At 35.5% G+C, this 18,923-nt stretch overlaps 1 protein-coding gene across 1 annotated transcript in view; it reads right to left on the bottom strand.

Moving 5' to 3' along the window:
- The window catches only part of ITFG1 (integrin alpha FG-GAP repeat containing 1), a 242,593-nt gene that overhangs the window by 54,604 nt on the left and 169,066 nt on the right, over positions 1-18,923 (bottom strand). Inside the window, exons 12-13 of the mRNA XM_029242010.1 lie at positions 17,471-17,579; positions 5,777-5,820 (exon numbers count right to left, since the gene is read on the bottom strand). Of these exons, the coding sequence (XP_029097843.1) occupies positions 5,777-5,820; positions 17,471-17,579 (153 nt within the window). The remainder of the gene's footprint in view (positions 1-5,776; positions 5,821-17,470; positions 17,580-18,923) is intronic.

The raw sequence follows: 18,923 nt of genomic DNA, 5'->3' as shown, positions 1-18,923 counted from the left end.
GGTTAAATAATTTCCCCAAAGTTACTGCAGATAGTGGAAGAAATTCCCATTTTACATTCTTATTTTCTCTTTGAGGTAGGAGGCAAGGTGAATTTCTAAGAACTGGAAGTTGGGATTGGCTGTAAGGGAAAATTGGGAAGAACATAAAATAGTTCTTATGAAGAATAAGAATTTCTAGCGTCATATGTAAAGTCCTTATCTCACAGTGAGGTATTTACAGAATATAAGATATGATGAATTTGCCTTAAAATAATCTAAGAGGGGCCGCAAAGGGGATAAGCAGTAGGTGGGGGCATAGGTGAAATAAGACTGGGTATATGAGGATAGTGTTAAAAGCTGGATGGTAGTATGGGCACAAGGAGTTTTATTATACTAGTGTATATTTTTATATGTATTTAAAAATTTTCCAAAAAAGTTAAAAAACGAATTCACGGTAAAGGGCAATAAATGTCACAGAGGAAAATATCTTGAAAAAGTCATGAAGTAAGAAAACAAAAACAACTTTTAAAATAAAGCTACACTGACAGAGAACCTATCAGTGGTGCCTGAGGAAGAGTGGGATAGGGAAGGAAGGTCAAGGAAGGTGGGAAGGAGGGATAGCCAAGGGGCACAAAAAAACTTTTGGATATGATATATTCATTATTTTGACATTAATTATCTATCATCTACATATCTCCATTAAGAAGGTATAGTGTATACATACATATACACTATATATGTCATAACATCAAATCGAATATATTAGGTACGTGCAGTTTATTGCATGTCAATTATACTGCAATAAAGCTGTAAGAAATTAACAAACAAAATAAAGCAATACTGATAAAAATGCAAGGAGAGCTTCTTTCTGGCCCGACACGTAGAGTCTGGAAGTCATCACTGCTGTACTCACAACAAAAAAAGCTGAAGAAACTGAAAATTAACTCTGCTTTGACCCATCAGAGAACTAAGGTCATAGAGCAAAATGCTACCCTGAAAACTGGAGAGGTGGATACAGAGAATCACAGCTTACTGGGAACAGAAGCCCAGAACCAGAAGACTGAAACTAGAGCCAGTACTGGCAGGAACACTTAAACTGTGATTGTGACATTACTGGAGAATCAGTGTGAACTAGTTTGAGAGTTCAAAACTCTGGGGGAGAAAGCGAGGCAGTCTTAGGGGAGCCACACTTTTTACCTCCAGGAGTTCCATCAAATTCTCAAGAGGAAGATTGGGGGAAAAAACCCTCATGCTTCTAGCACAGAGAGGAAAGTAACCAGTTAAAAATATGCCCAGAGCTCTCTGTTCTCCTTCACAACAGCTTGCCCTTAAGGAAACCTATTTTATCAGAGATTAAGTAACTTGGGATTTACCAAAAACTAATCAACCTGAGGGAAAGGAAATACCTAACTTCAGCCCCCTCTAGCCTCCCTGTTTAACCTATAGAGGAGGGCAAGCTGAGAAGCACTTGTTCAAGTCACAGCCCACACAGGCTCACTAAAAAACTGAGACACAGGATGATAGGATGCTTCTCCTACCATAGTCTTATACCTCACCACCACATCAACTGGGCTCCTGTCTAATAATGAGATTACAGTTAAAAGAACTGCAAACCTCAGACCCATTTAAAAGGAAGTCTGTAGGGTGACACAAAGACAACAGAAGAGACAAAAGAAAGACACTAGAGGAAAATTTTGCCTCTTGACAGCATAGCTACCACAAACAATAACACAGTCTAACTCCTAGCAGATAAACATAAAACCTCATAGTGAAGGCTTATCTACCACAGTTCCTTTCACCCAATACATCATGTCTGGCTCTCAATAAAAAAATTTTAAGCCATGCTAAAATGCAGAAAACAAAGTTTGAATAGACAAAGCAAGCATCAGAACCAGACTCAGATACAGCAGGGATGTTGGAATTATCAGACCAGAAATTTAATATTTAATATGATAAAGGCTCTAATGGAAAAAAGTAGAGAACATGCAAGAAAAGATTGTTAATGCAGGCAGACAGATGGAAACTCTAAGAACGAATCAAAAGGAAATGGTAGAAATAAAAAATACCGCAATAAAAATGAAGAATGCCTTTGATGTGCTCATCAGTAGACTGGACACAGAAGATGAAAGGATCAGTAAACTTGAAGATATATCAATAGAAACCTCGAAAACTGAATTGCAAAGAGAAAAACTAATGAAAATTTGGAAAAGAATATCCATGAACAATTACACAAAGGTGTAACATATGTGTTGTGGGACTACCAAAAGGAAAAGAAGAAGGGACTTCACTGGTGGTGTGGTGGTTAAGAATTCACCAGCCAATGCAGGGGACACAGGTTCAAGCCCTGGTGCAGGAAGATCCCACATGCTGCAGAGCAACTAAGCCTGTGAGCCACAACTACTGAGCCTGTGCTCTACAGCCCGTGAGCCACAACTACTGAGCCCGTGTGCCAGAACTACTGAAGCCTGCGTGCCTAGAGCCCGTGCTCCACAACAACAGAAGCCACCATAATGAGAAGCCTGCGCACTGCAATGAAGAGTAGCCCCCACTTGCTGCAACTAGAGAAAGCCCATGTGCAGCAAAGAAGACCCAATGCAGCCAAAAATAAATAAATAAATTTATTAAAAAAAAAAGGAAAAGGAGAGAAAAGATCAGAAGAAATATTTGAAGAACTAATATAAGAATTTTCAAAAATTAGTGACAGACATCAAACTACAGATCCAGGAAGCTTAGAGAACACCAAACAGCAAAAATACCTAAAAACCTATACCTATGCATTTCATACTCAATCAGCAGAAAATCAAAGACACAGAGAAAATCCTGAAAGTAACCTGGGAAAATGAATGGGAGAAAAGGGTGTCTAGGGATCCATATAAGATTATGATACAATTAGGAATGCTCATTTGAGGTTGATGACTATGAATCACTGGTGGTGACAATATTCAGGGCTGTATATTTCTCTTTAGAAATGCCCAGTAGCTTACATCTAGGAGTGAACAAGAAAGATAGCTGGATTAACAACGCAGGGTTGTAATTTTGCCAGGCAGGTAGAGTAAAAAGGAGAGTGCTTTATGGGAGTTAAAGGTAGTGAAGTGATGGTTGATATACGGTAGCTAAATAACGAGGTAAAGAAAACAGGTTGATACAGGTCAAGAAACAAATAGACTTAAAGTTGAATAGGTATAGTTGTAATAACAAGAGTGAGAGGGCTGGAAAAATAGTTTTTCAGAGTTGATGGATGGTACTGAGATTTCAAAAGTAAAACATTTCTGGTAGATAAGGTCCACCATATGGCCATGGGAGTGAGTAGCCATAGCTGAATGAAAATGAAAGACTCTGGGGTTTTCAGCATGGAAATAAAGGAATTTGGGTGAGATTAGTTGCTGATTTGAATATTATTTCCTCTCTCCATATATCAGATAGGTTGCCTGTAGCAGGTGGGAATATATAGGCAACAGAAGAGCATTTATTCAACTCATAATTTAACTCAAGTGATAAAGAATATCATATGGTATGCACATTTTTCCTCTTAGTCTCACACTGGGTCATATCTTACATAACAGACTATGATCAAGTGGATCTGATGTCAAAACAATATGAAGAAGGCTCACTTTATCATGAAATAATTTTAGAAGTGGGAATACATTTGATATATGGAAAACTGGGGGAGTATAGTGTGGATTTCTATGACATCAGTGGGGAAGGAAAATGATAGATGTGAAGGGCAGTTTGACAGGATCTGAACTTCAAAGAAAGTAATAAATGGATGAATGGGAGGCAGATGTATCAGCTGCAGAAAAGCCCAAAGGTGCTGGACTGTTAGGGTAATCACTGTAAGAATGTGCATGCTGCACTTTACTTACATGACTTTCTAAATGACTCTGTTCTCCATATGATAGAAGTGACTTTTAGTTTAAGATAAGGAGAAGGGGAGCATTAGTGATCTTAGAACTAAAACCTGCCTTAAGCAAACAGCCTTTTCTATCAAATTTTCTGCTAGAACTTGTGGGTAAAATGAGTGGGTTCAATTTCAACTTTTTAAAAGTTCTTTGCTTGACAAGGTAATGAAAGAGCCACATGATGGGAATATGGTCAATCAGAGAAAAGGAGAGGAACAAAGGGTCTGAATATTTCACAAACTGGGTAGACAATACCTGAATAACCAAGTTAATCTTTGGCCTCCAATTAATCAGACTTGCACTTGATTTAAGAAAATAGGCTTTATTTTTATAGCACTTTTAGATTCACAGCAAAATTAAGCGCAAGGTATAAAGAGTTCTGACATACCCTCTGCATCTCTCCTCCTCAGACTCTCCCCTATTATATCTACATTTTTATAATGATATGAAAGCAGATAGGTTTGACCAGGTACTCATATAGTTCACAGTGGATGTGGTGACACAGTCCAGACCTTCCCTTCAGGACTGAGGCAATATTCCCCGAGCTGCTCCAAGTGTTGGTTGCTGATAGCTCACAGCTAGGTTCTTACCTAAAAATTGTTCTCAGCCAAAGGGAGCTGGCTTGTACAAATTATAACCCCTTCCTGGGGACTGCCTGCATGCAGTGTCTAATGCAGAATACAAAGGTATGGCCCTTTTGCTTCAATCTGGGCCATCTTTGAAAAACCAGCCTTGCTTCACATCTCATAGACCTGCTTTTCTCACTACTCCAGAAGCCTTGCTCTCAAGAATAGTGTAGATTAAATCTTTGCGTGCAAATCTCTGGGTCAGGGTCTGCTTCCACATGTCTTAAATATGGGAAGTTTCCCAACCATACATAAAACATTGATAATGAAGCAGTGCTTTAAAGGTGTAGTAAAAATATGACAATATAATCAGAACACCTAGTTCTGTGTTCTAGTTCCACTACTTAATGGCTCTATGATTTTGGATAATTTATTTCTCTGAGCCTCAAGTTTCCTCATCTTTAAATGGGGGATAATTCCTTATGTAACAAGGGTTACTATGAGGGCTCAAATTGGGATATACCAACACAAACACAAACACACACACACACATGCTCGTGCTTTCAAATATAATGTAATATTCTTATTATAATTTACATGAACTGGCAATTTCAAAACCTAAGCCTAATTATTTTCACATTCTGTTATTTCATGGAAACATTCCATTAGACAGCTAGCCAATATTAAGATTAAACCAAAAAAATTCATTAATTGTTTACTATATGCTTGACCCTGTGCTATGAACGAGGTGTACAAAGATGGCATGGTTCTTGACCTCAAAGGATTACAGCCTGGGGAGAGGCATTAAATATAAACAGATAAAGTGTGATCAAGTATTACATATGCCAAGGGACTTCCCTGGTGGTCCAGTGGTTAAGAATCCGCCTTCCAATGTAGGGGATGTGGGTTCGACCCCTGGCTGGGGAACTAAGATACCACATGCCATGGGGCAACTATGCCTGCATGCTTTAGAAAGATCCGGTGTGCTGCAACTAAGACCTGATGCAGCCAAATAATTAATAAATAAATAAATAATTTAAAAAGTATTATATATGCCAAAATGGCAGCAGTATGCCCAGAAATAGTGGGAGGTGTGTTCATTTTTCCAAGAGTATCAGAAAAGACTTCATTAAGGAAGTGAACCTTGAGGTGAGACAGTTTTTAGGAAAGGTACTTTATTCCCAGTAAACTTTGCTTGAGCACTGAAGGATACTTTAATCACTTCTAAAAGTAACATCAATTTGATTTAACCTATAACAACTATTTTGTGTGTATCTATCATGCAGAGAACTTTCACAGAAATATTTACAACTGAAAGTTAAGGTTACTTACTGTTATCTTACGAGGACATTCATTAGGACAGAGACCACTAAGAACTGCGGAAAAATTAAAAAAAGCCTATTATTACTGTTATAATATTAATACGCCCTATTGATTCATGGTCAAGCAAAAACCAATTCAATTTCTTTAGATGTGAGTAAATTAAATTTCTTTTGTTCACTTTAGGCCAATATTTCAAAAGCCTTTATTAAGCAGTCAAGCTGCTGCCATTTTGTGAAATATATAGATGATATAATTAATTATGGTTATAATATCATACCTACTGTTGGTTCTATTTTCCAATTGGTTAGCTACATTCCAAGGATGACTTAGAATCTGACTTAGAATCTGACAGAGAATTGCCAAATGCAAACCAATTAAAATTTATACTGAAAAAAACAAAATAGAACATTTAACACTTCATATCAAACTAGACTATTTCAATTTATCTAGTCAAATTTTCTGGGTAAAAGAGTTTGGGCTCCCTTGATAACTTTTATGGAGAACATAACTATAAAATAATTGATGGGTCTATAAGAAAAATAATTTAATGACATATTTATTCTATAATTACCAAAAAAGAAAAGCTTAGGATATCTGAACATTCTTTCTATAACTAACATGAATTTTGAAACATAACTACACTCATGTGAAGTAATTCCTTTATAAGAAGGCAGACTTTATGTGCTGTTAAATATGCTACATGTTATAAATTTAAGGAAGACAGCTGATAATACTGTTCAGTAAGCATGAACTGTACCAATAATAATTGTGATTATTGGTTAGTTCAAATATATCCATAGGAAAATTGTTCCTTATGTTGATTTATATTTTACAAATGTGAAATGATAATCATTCTAATACAAATATTATACTTAGGCAGGGTACATAAACTGCAAAGGCATCAAGAAATGAACATGACATATTTCATCACATAAGAAGATACTTGTTTATTTACTATAGTACGTTTATATTAAATTCGACCTGAGGAAACAGTGAAATAAATATTTCATACTTGCAAATCAGTTTTCAATGTTTAAGTTCCTTACCCCAGCATAGTGCCTAGTTATCACTCTTTTATTCTCAAACACTCCATGATCTTACTTCTCCCTCTCCTTTGTTCCTCTTCCCTCAACTCTGGGCAGACACTGGTACTTCTTTTTCACTTGTCCCCAAATGATTTTCCTAAACCTTCATTAAAACATTATCTTGCTAAACAGTATATTATTCACTCAAAAGTCTGTCTTTGTACCAGTATGTAAGCTCTGCATAGTTTTTTTTATCATTTTTTCAGGGCCTAGCCAAATGTATTTGCTCAATAAATACTTGTTAAAGGAGGGAAAAGATGGATTATTCAATAAATGGTACTGGATAATTGGCTACTTGGAGGAAAATAAAGTTAGACTTTGATTCATAACATGAAAATTACATTTGGCAAAGACACTACTAATATAAAGAACTCTTACACTACAATGATAAAAAGACAACCCAATTAAAAAATGGGCAAAGGACCTGAACAGGCATTTTTCCAAAGATGATGCAGACATATAAAAAGCTCATGAAAAGATGCTCAGCATCGTTATCATGGAAATGCTAACCAAAACCACAATGAGACGTACACAATACACAATATCCAAGAGGTGGAAGCAACCCAAATCAATGTCCATTGGCAGATGAATGAATAAACAAAATGTGGTACACACTCACAGTGGAATATTATTCAACTTTAAAAAGGGAAGAAATCCTGTCACATGTTACAACATGGATGAACTTTGAGGACATTATGCTAAGCAAGCCAGTAATAAAAAGACAAATACTCTATGATATCACCTACATGAGGTGTCTAAACTTGTCAAATTCAGAGAAACAAAGTAGAATGGTGGTTACCAGGGGTTGATGGGAAGGGACAAAGGGCAGTTGTTAAATGGGTACAGAGTTTCAGATCTGCAAGATGAAAAAGTTCTGGAGATCTGTTTCACAACAATGTGAATATACTTAACATCACTGAACTGTACACTTAAACATGGTTAAGATAGTAAATTTTATGTTACATGTTTTTTTAACCACACACACAAAAATGGTTAAGATTGTAAAAAAATCAAAACAAACCCACAATGAGACACCATTTCACACCCATTAGGATGGGTATAATCAAAAAGTCAGATAAAAACAAATTTGGGTGAAGATGTGGAGAAACTGGACCCTCCTACATTTCTGGTGGGAATGTAAAATGGTCCAGCTGCTTTGGAAAACAGTCTGGCAATTTCTTAAAAAGATAAACAAAGAGTTCCTATTTAACCCAGCAATTCCACTCTTAGGTATATATCAAGAGGAATTAAAATATATGTCCATACAAAAACTTGTACATGAGTGTTCACAGCAGTATTATTCATGATAGCCAAAAAGTAGAAACCATCCAAATGTCCATCAACTGATGGATAAACAAAATGTGGCAGGTATATTCATATAGTGGGATATTTGACAATTAAAAGGAATAAAGTACTGATGCTACAACACAGATGGATCTTGAAAACATTATGCTAAGTGGAAGAAGTCAGTCACAAAAGATCACATATTATATGAACCCATTTATATGAAATATTCAGGATAGACAAATCTATGGATACAGAAAGTAGTGGTTGCCTGGGGATGGGGATTGAGGGTGGTAGCTAAAGGGTACAGGGTTTCAGGATCATTGGTAGCTCTATTTTTACTTTTGTCATACTGAGTGAATTAAGTCAGAGAAAGAAATATCGTATGATATCGCTTACAGGAGGAATCTAAAAAGAAATGATACAAACGAACTTATTTACAAAACAGAAACAGACTCACAGGCTTAGAGAATAACTTATGGTTACAGGGTGGGGCTGGTGAGGGTGAGGGGAAGGGATAGTTAGGGAGTGTGGGATTGACATGTACACACTGCTATATTTAAAATGGATAGCCAACAAGAACCTACTGTGTAACACAGGGAACTCTGCTTAATATTATGTAACAACCTAAATGGGAAAAGAATTTGAAAAAGAATAGATACATGTATAACTGAGTCACTCTGCTGTACACCTGAAACTATCACAACATTGTTAACTATACTCCAATATAAAATAAAAAGTTAAAAAAATAAAAAATAGAAAAGGGTACAGGGTTTCTTCTGTGGTGATGAAAACGTTCTACAACTGATTGTGGTATGTTGGTACAATTCTGTAAATATACTAAAAGCCATTGAATTGTATACTTGAAACAGGCAAATGGTATGGTATGTAAATTATATCTCAATAAAGCTGTTATAAAATTTTAAAAATACCATAAAATTAAAAAAAAACTAATGACAAGGGGCTGTGAACTTTAAAAAATATACATTACAAAGAGATATTATTGCCAATATACAAAGAGCTTCCAGATATGGGTTAGAAGATGATAATCCAATAAAAACAAAGGATATCAAGAAGCAATATCCAGAAGAGAAAAGTACAAATAATCAAAAAACCAGGAAGAAAGACACTCAACCTCACTAGGCAGGAAAATAATCAATTTTATACCTAACAGAAAGGCAAAAAATGAAAGACCAATAAAAATGTCTGTAGGAAAAACAGAATCAAAGATAAATGACAAACTATGAAGAATATTTACAACATATATCACAAAGGATTAATTTCCCTAATATATACTATGGTACATTTATAAATCAGTAAGCAAATGAAAAAGGACAAGGACCATTCATAGAAATAAAAATACAAATGGCTCTTGAACATATGGAAAGATGCTGAACTTTAGTATAAGAAAAATGCAAAATAAGACAATACTTTCACTTTACAACTGGCAAAACTTAAAAAGTTTAATAATCCATTGGGTTGGTGAAGGTATTAGGAAATGTGCATTCTCCTACACTGTCAGTGGAAGTTTAAACTGATATGATTTCTATGAAGGGACACCTGTTAAAAAGTTCAAAACCAGGCAGAATTAATCTAAGGTGTTGGAAATTAAATTAGTGGTTACCTGTAGGTAAACTGGGTTAGTAATGAAAAGGGTGGGCATGAGGAAGCTTCTGGTTGCTGGTATCATGTTTTTCCTGATCTGGGTGTACTTACATGTGTGCATTTACTTTGTCAAAATTTATACACCTGTGTACTTATGTACACTTTTCTGTAAGTATATTTCAATAGAGTATATTTAAAAAGTGTACATGTATTATTTTTTAGTAATTCCATTTTTAGGAATTTATTCTATAGGATATTCACTGTGGCGTTAATTATAATAATAAGAGACTGAAAATAAGCTGGTATCTGTCAATAAGAAACTCATTAAATTATGTTGTATCCATACACATGATACTATTCAGTAGTTAAAATTAGGTAGCTCTAGATTATATTGTTATGGTATAATCTCCAAGATATATTGTTAAGTGGAGAAAACAAAGTCTAGAACTACCATTTATGTAAAATAAAAGCATATAAACATATGTGCTTGTATGTGTTTAAGATATCTTAGACAGACACAAAGAAGAGGTTGCTTTTGGGGAAAAGAGCTGGACCACTGGGAAACACGGGTAAAAAAGCGACTTATTTTTCACTATTAGACTCTTCTGTATTTTTTCACCATTTGCATGTACTACTTATTTTAAAAACAAATTTGTTACAGAAATAAAAATTTAGAGCTCTCAGATGAATATGTGGTAAACTGGACAGTGTTATGCTGATGGGATACAGACGTCTATGACTGTTGGGAAAGGTAATTTGGCATTATCTATTAACACTAAAAACATAGCCCCTCAACTCATCAATTTCATGTCTATGAAATATTGGAAACTATCTATGTGTCCACTAAGACAGAAAATGCTAAATAAATTATGGAACATCTATAGTACTATGGAATGACATGGAACTATTAAAACAATGAGAGAGGCCTGTTAAGTGCTGACATGAAAGGGTGTTTATACTCTCTTGCTAAGGTAAAAAAATAAGACAAAGGCAAATATGTTCAGTAAGATTCTATTTACAAATGTATGTGTTAGATGAATTTCATAGACATACTACTGAACAAAAGAAGTCAGACACGAAGAGTACATACCATCTGATTACATTTATATGACAGTTAGAAAAGGAAAAACTAATCTATGGTGACAGAGATCAGAACAGTGGTTACACTTTTGCAGGGGAACATGAAGGGCCCTTCTGGGGTACTGGAAATATTTTATCTTGATTGGAGTGTGGCTACAAGGGAGTATACCTATGTAAAATCTCACCAAGCTATACGCTTTAACCTTATTTCCTCTGTACACCCATTGCTACAACTTTCTTTCTACTGTCTTATCAGCTCACACCTGGGTGACTGGTGTATTCCAGTGGTTACCCTCAGCCTGACCTCTCAGGTCAGAACATCTATTTCTTTTGATGAACGTCTATGTTTTTCTTCTGAACATTGCTGCAAAATCCATCTTCTTAAACTACATATTTGATCATAGACTCTCTTTGATGAAGAGAGTAAACAGTAAGTGTGATGGTAAGTTTTATGTGTCAACTTGGCTGGGTCATGAGGTGCCCAGATATTTGGTTAAATATTATTCTAGGTGTTTCTGTGAGGGTGTTTTTGGACAAGATTAACATTTAATCAGTAAACTGAGTAAAACAGATTGCTCTTCATAATGTGTGTGGGCCTCATCTAACCAGTAGAAGGCCTGAAGAGAACAAAAGCCAGACCCTCTCTTGAGTAAGAATTCTCCTGTCTGATGGCCCTCACACTAGAACATTAGCTTTTCCTGCCTGATGAACTGGACATCAGTTCTTCCTGGTTCTACAACTGCCTGCTGGCCTTTTGACTCAAACTTGGGCATTGGCTCTGCAGATTTTGGACTTGCCAGCCTCTGTAACTGCATGAATTAATTCCTTGTAATAAATCTCTCTCTCTCTTTCTTTTTCTCTGTATTCTATTGGTGCTGCTTCTCTGGAGAATCCTGACTAATTCAGTAAGTATCTGCAGTTATTGTATCACAATGATTGATTTGCGGATACTGAAAAATCCTTGCATCCTTGGGACAAATCCCACTTGATCATGGTGTATGATCCTTTTAATGTATTGTTGGATTCGAATTGCTAGTATTTTGCTGAGGATTTTTGCGTCTATGTTCATCAGTGATATTGGCCTGTAATTATCTTTTTTTAGTGGCATCTTTGTCTGGTTTTGGTATCAGGGTGATGGTGGCCTCATAGAATGAGTTTGGGAGTCTTCCTTCCTCTGCAATTTTTTTAGCCCATGTATTCTTAAAGATATTTAAAGTATAAAACCTTGGCTTCTAGCTTTGTGATTCACTTTACATTAGCTACTTTATACAAATGCCAAAAACAAAAAACTGCAATAATTGTGCATAAATACTGTAACACCAAACCAATGTGCAGGTTGGGACAAGGATGAGTAGAACAAAGTCAAAGCTATAAAGGTCAATACTGTATAATGGTTTTAGTAGCATTTAAAATGAAAAATCCTTGCCTGGATTATGGGTGACTGTTCACATTCAGTCTCTGAAAATGTCTTTAGTTTTTGTTTAAGACACATGAATCCTAAGCAAATATTATAATCAAATATCATGTGTAAAATAAAGACCCCCATCCTACCCATTCTTGTCATTTAGACATTATTTTAGACTCTATATGGAAAATTTCTTTTGTCTGTTATTGATTACCTACCTTTCATTCATTATTTTTAAATTAAAAAATCCTATGCTTAATAAAAGATATTTTAAGACATACCAGTACTCAGAAAATATATTAGCCTATGTACAACTTTCTGAAAATCTCTTGACGAAGCATTCCATCAAAATAAATAGGAATTCGAGTCAATAAAGGTAAAGATGTGGTATATATGTAAATGGTGACAATAAAGCCAGTAAAACTTAAGTTTAAATAATCATTGATAACACGGTTGTAACTGTTACCAAATCAGTCATCCAGAAATAAACTTCCACAATATTTCAACAAAATTTGGAAGAAGGCTGGGGAATAAAAGCTTTTGAAAGGTCTCATCTTATTTGGGTAGTGAAAGGTGAAGATACTGTTACAATTTTAAAAATCCAAGGAAATACAGGTTCACATATGTTTGTTAGAAATTTGCGTTAAGTACTAGTAGAATCAGAATGCAGAACCTCTAATGTATCTGACAGGAATAAGAGAAACTAATTAGAACTAGGAGCTAGTTCTGATTCAGGGGAGCTAGGGAACCCCTCCAATTCCACAACACACAGAGTCCCCTGTGTGAAGAGCATTCTGTAGATCTGTGGTGTTGTGGGAATCAGTGAGGGAACAGGCAAAAGGATAGCATTACCTTTCCCTAGCCACACACAGAAGCTTAGGTACCCGAATTTCCTTAACTGAGACAGTGACATTTAACATAGGCTGGTTTGAGCATTAGAGTAACAGTTACTTTAGAGCAAAATCAACTCTGGACATTGTAGATGGCTTTGAAAGGGTAATTATATGCTAGTAACTGTCTGCTTAAGGAAAACAAGTAACAATCAGAGGAAAGAGTGGAAGAGCATCTCAAGATAACTAGAAGGTTATTTTTCACAAATGATTGCTCTAAATTATCTCATTACCCATGACCTTTCTATAAAGCATGTTATTAATATTTATGTTAATATCCATAAGTGCAAAGTTATCTTGCTTTCTAAAACTAAAACTTCCTACATCAAATTGGCTATCTCTGGGTCTGAGCTTGGTAATGTTTGGAGAAAACTCTCCTTGGGATACTGTTAAGGTGATGGCAGTGCTACCCAGTGATACCCATCCTTGACTTAGGTTAGGAAGTTACAGGCCACAGACTCTCAAGAGACTCCGGGGTTTTTTAAATTTTTACGTGTAATTTTTCAAACATAAACAAAATTAGAAAGAATAGTATCAGGAATCCCACTCATACTTCACATAACTTCAACTGTCAACAACACATGGCCAAAGTCATTTCACCTATACTCCATTTCCCACTTGCCTGGATTAAAGAAAAACCTCAGATATGTCATTTCATTTTCAAGTAGTTTGTTGTATCATTACTTGATTCTTTAAAGAAGCTTACTTTTTCTTGAGAAGCTCTGAAATAGCCAAATAATACCCCCTTCAAAATCATAAAGAACAGGAGACAGTCATATGGATTAAAAGTACAGAAATGGTTAGACTCATAATACCAGTATTGTGTGGCTGCAGTAGTAATGAAGATGGGGAGATACTCTTAGTTCATTCAAATATGAGTGAATTTATTTATTTCACTTCTCAAAATAAATCTCTCAACACTCATTCATTATTCTGTCGCTTTTCTGTGTTCAGCTATTTATGACCGCTTCAAAACTGTAATAAATATTTATACAAAATACTGTGTCATTTCATTCACAAATGAACAGATATGGCTGTCTTGATGTCAACTATAATAACAGTGACACAAAAACAGTTGCCTTTCAACATCAATTCATGATAAAACTCTCAGCAAACTAGAAATAGGGGAAACTTCCTTAATACAATACGGAGCATTTCCAAAAAGCTAATATCATTCTTAATGGTGAAAGATGGAATGCTTTCTCCCTAAAATCAGAAACAAGGCAAGGATGTCCACTCTCACCAATCTTATTCAACATATCAATAGCAATGGAAATTCTACCTAGAAGAAGAAAAAGAAAAAAAAAGGGCACAGATTGGAAAGGAAGAAATAAAACTGTCCCTCTTTGCAAATGACATGATTTTGTATGTAGAAAATCCCACAGAATCTAAAAAAACCCTCCTGGAACTAATAAGTGAGTTCAGCAAGGGTGCAGTATACAAGATCATCAAACAAAAATCAATTGTATTTCAATACACTAAAAACAAACATGTGGAAACTAAACTTAAACACACAATAACATTTATAATCACATCAAAGAAAATAAAATACTTAGGCATACACTTAACAAAACATGTACAGGATCTCTACGATGAACATAAGTGTTAGGTGGAGGAGATGGTAGATAGCTTGCATGGTTGGGAACAGGTAACAGTGAACAAATAGGTAACTATACTGAGGAAAATGGGAGTTAGAGAAGATGTCTACAAACAGAAAAGATTAGAAGGAACCCTTGAAATGTTGTTTGGATTAGAAATGGAAGTAATGGTATGAATTCATTGTTATATAATATATATAAAATAGTTTTAGGTATGTATATTTGTGTATACAAATATATCTGTTGTATACACATATATTTGTGTATACAAATATATGTGTTGCATACACATATATTTAGGTATGTATATTTGTGTGTACAAATATATGTGTTGTATACACATATACAAATATATGTATATATGTGTTGTGTATGTGTGATACATTACCTGTATTTCTTAGTTCTGTCCACTGAGAAAACCTAGAAGAAATAACAGCCCAGTAGCAATGAGCACACTGAGCACCCAGAACTGGGTTTTAAAATACCATCCTCTACTCAAAGGAACCAGGGCTCCATGAAGAAAGAGATCAGATTCTAGCCTTAGGGCAAGGGAGGTAAAAGATGCACCTGGAATATCTTGTTTTGCCAGAGCACATGTCAAAAAGATAAAGGAGCCAGTCTGAAGGAGCTCCTACTGCCCTCACTGGGAACAATTTTAACAAAAAGAAACGATATTATTTATTGAATAAAATACAAATACACAGATCTATACTGATAAATGAGATAAGTGAAAGATCTTCCTTAGAGTAGAATGTCAACCAAAAAATGCAGAGGTGTTGGAAATAGAATCACTCTTTGACACCTATCAAATAGATGCTTGATTCAGGCAGGAGCTATCAATGGACTCTAAGGCTGGTAGGTAGAAATTTGATATGGAAAAGTCTATTAAAGTAATATCAGAATACCAGATATCAGAATACCCCTCCACAAAGTACTAATCAATGACAAAGGGGGAAATAGTGAATTTAAGGTGGGGAAACCTAGTAGTCATCAAGATGACCAGATGATCAAGGTTATCACCAGGGTGGCAGGACAGGTCAACATCACGTGCTTACTGATTTGATGTACTGAGAGGCCACAGCATCGGTTCCACTAAATTCCATGTAGTGGAGTTTCTGCAAAGAATGTGTAGCCTGAGCTGGTTAAAGAAGAAACAGGATTATCCTACAGAATGTAAGGCCTGTATTCTTTAAAACTGATAAGGACATGAAAAGGAACTATTCCAGATTGGAGAAGATGTGACAGCCCAGTAGCAATGAGCACACTGAGCACCCAGAACTGGGTTTTAAAATACCTCGACAGACTTCTGGGTCAGAAAGAAAGAAGCCGTTGTTGGGACAGTTGGCAAAATTTGAACAGGGTGGTACTGTTGTATTGAAGCTGATCATCTGCTTTGGAGAGCTGTACATACGTTATGTAGGAGCGTGTTTTGCTCTTTGGAAAATGTGTGTTGACAGAGAGAATACAAAATTAAATGTTATAAATCTCAGAAAGATCCTTTTTGACCCACCTCCTAGAGAAATGGAAATAGAAACAAAAATAAACAAATGGGACGTAATGAAACTTAAAAGCTTTTGCACAGCAAAGGAAACCATAAACATGATGCAAAGACAACCCTCAGAATGGGAGAAAATATTTCCAAATGAAGCACTGACAAAGGATTAATCTCCAAAATTTACAAGCAGCCCATGCAGCTCAATATCAAAAAAACAAACAACCCAATCCAAAAATGGGCAGAAGACCTAAACAGACATTTCTCCAGAGAAGATATACAGATAGCCAACAAACACATGAAAGAATGCTCAACATCATTAATCATTACAGAAATGCAAATCAAAACTACAATGAGATATCACCTCACACCGGTCAGAATGGCCATCATCAAAAAATCTACAAATGATAAATGCTGGAGAAAAGGGAACCCTCTTGCACTGTTGGTGGGAATGTAAATTGATACAGCCACTATGGAGAACAGTATGGAGGTTCCTTAAAAAACTAAAAATAGAACTACCATATGACCCAGCAATCCCACTACTGGGCATATAACCTGAGAAAATCATAATTCAAAAGGAGTCATGTACCACAATGTTCACTGCATCTCTATATACAACAGCCAGGACATGGAAGCAACCTAAGTGTCCATCGACAGAAAAATGGATAAAGAATATGTGGCATGTATATACAATGGAATATTACTCAGCCATAAAAAGATATGAAATTGAGTTATTTGTAGTGAGGTGGACGGACCTAGAGTCTGTCATACAGAGTGAAGTAAGCCAGAAAGAGAAAAACAAATACTGTATGCTAACCCATATATATGGAATCTAAAAAAAAAAAAAAAAAGGTCATGAAGAACCTAGGGGCAGGATGGGAATAAAGACGCAGACCTACAAGAGAATGGACTAGAGGACATGGGGAGGGGGAAGGGTAAGCTGTGACAAAGTGAGAGAGTGGCATGGACATATATACACTACCAAATGTAAAACCGATAGCTAGTGGGAAGCAGCCGCATAGCACAGGGAGATCAGCTTGGTGCTTTGTGACCACCTAGAGGGGTGGGATAGGGAGGGTGGAAGGGAGGGAGATGCAAGAGGGAAGAGATATGGGGATATATGTATATGTATAGCTGGTTCACTTTGTTATAAAGCAGAAACTAACACACCATTGTAAAGCAATTATACTCCAATAAGGATGTTAAAAAAAATTAAACGTTAATACTTAATAGTAATAATAAAACATACAAAACAAATACTCACCAATGACTTTAACAAAATAAGCATCTGCTTCAAAGTTATTTTTTAGTGTATGGATGGCAAAATCATTCTTTGTATATCCTTTACTTAGTACTACAATGTCCAAGATTCCCTGGAAAAAACATAAAAATGGTAAGAACTACTAGACTGAATGAAAAAAATGATGAAAATGCATGATATGTTTACCATGTAAATATAAACCTTATTTATTCAACTTGATGAATATAAAAACTTGAATATTAAAATATAAATAAAATGAAAAACACCTATAATTTTAATCTCTGAAAATAACTGTTAGCATTTTGTACTTCCTTCCAGTCATATCTGCATGAATTTTTAAAGGTCTGTGATATGGAGTACCAAAGTGTTTCCAATCATCAGAGAAAGAAGGTACCTTTTCATCTGCCCTGGCCCCCATTATTTTTTTTTCCTAAAAAAGTGGGAAGCTTTGCTAATTTTATTGGGGGTAAAAAAGGTGTGTTCATTAAAATTTCCATTCTGCTGACTCTTAATGAGGTTGACCATTTATCATATCTTTTCATATGTTAGCTACTTGTGTTTTTTCCGTAAATTGCCTTAATCATGTTCTGTTTTTCCAGTGGGAGTTTCTGGTGACTTGTATCAGTTTGAACAAACCTTTCTACGTTAAGAATATTAATTATTTAATTCTTTCATAGCTAATTTATTTCCCAGATTTAAACACAATTTTAAATTTCATTTATATTTTTATGTACAGAAATTAATTGATTTGTAGTTAATTCTCTTGATTTTCCCTCTTGTCATATTTTTACCAATTACTTTCATGCTTGGAAATTGCTTATGAAAAGTGAACAAACACAAGATTTGGTAGCAGAGAGACAGAGGAAAATAAGGACTTGGATAATTCATATAATTGAGAATTAGCCTCTTATAAAAAAAAAAAAACCAACCAACCAACCGGGCTTAGGGTTGGACATAATGTCTTGATGGAGGTTTAACGTTTTAAAATAATCCAATTGTTCTACAAGGATATACTGTGACATATTAACTCTGGAATTTAACACATTTTTTTCAGAATTTATTATTTTTCTGAGTGATAAACTGGCTTACTTTTAAAGAACAAAACAGCTTGGGAGATTCTATTTTCCCTCAACAATGCCCAGAAGCACTTGATAAACTGGCTTTTGACATTAGAAAGAAGAAAACCAGGGCCCTGAGCGCCTTTCCCAGGCCACCTGGCAACTGAAGACAGTCACAAGAATCTGTAGCAATAGATGCCAACTCTAGTTCACTAGGTTAAGAGAGAGTACACACTGAACCCATTCTTCTGTGATCTTGTGCAGGTTTAAGGGTCTGTTATCTGTTGGCTGTTCTTTTCTCTACTCGTGCACGTGCACAATTGCTGTGAGCATGATTCTCTAGTGGTTTAATCTGAACAAGCATAAAATGAGATAAAAGCATTTTCGTATTTCACTGT

This window comes from Monodon monoceros, unplaced genomic scaffold, assembly GCF_005190385.1.
Source record: "Monodon monoceros isolate NGI ecotype Baffin Bay Population unplaced genomic scaffold, NGI_Narwhal_1 Super_Scaffold_10, whole genome shotgun sequence".
NCBI lineage: Eukaryota > Metazoa > Chordata > Mammalia > Artiodactyla > Monodontidae > Monodon > Monodon monoceros.
Note: the sequence above shows the minus strand (reverse complement) of the source record. Positions and strands in the feature narration are given on the sequence as shown.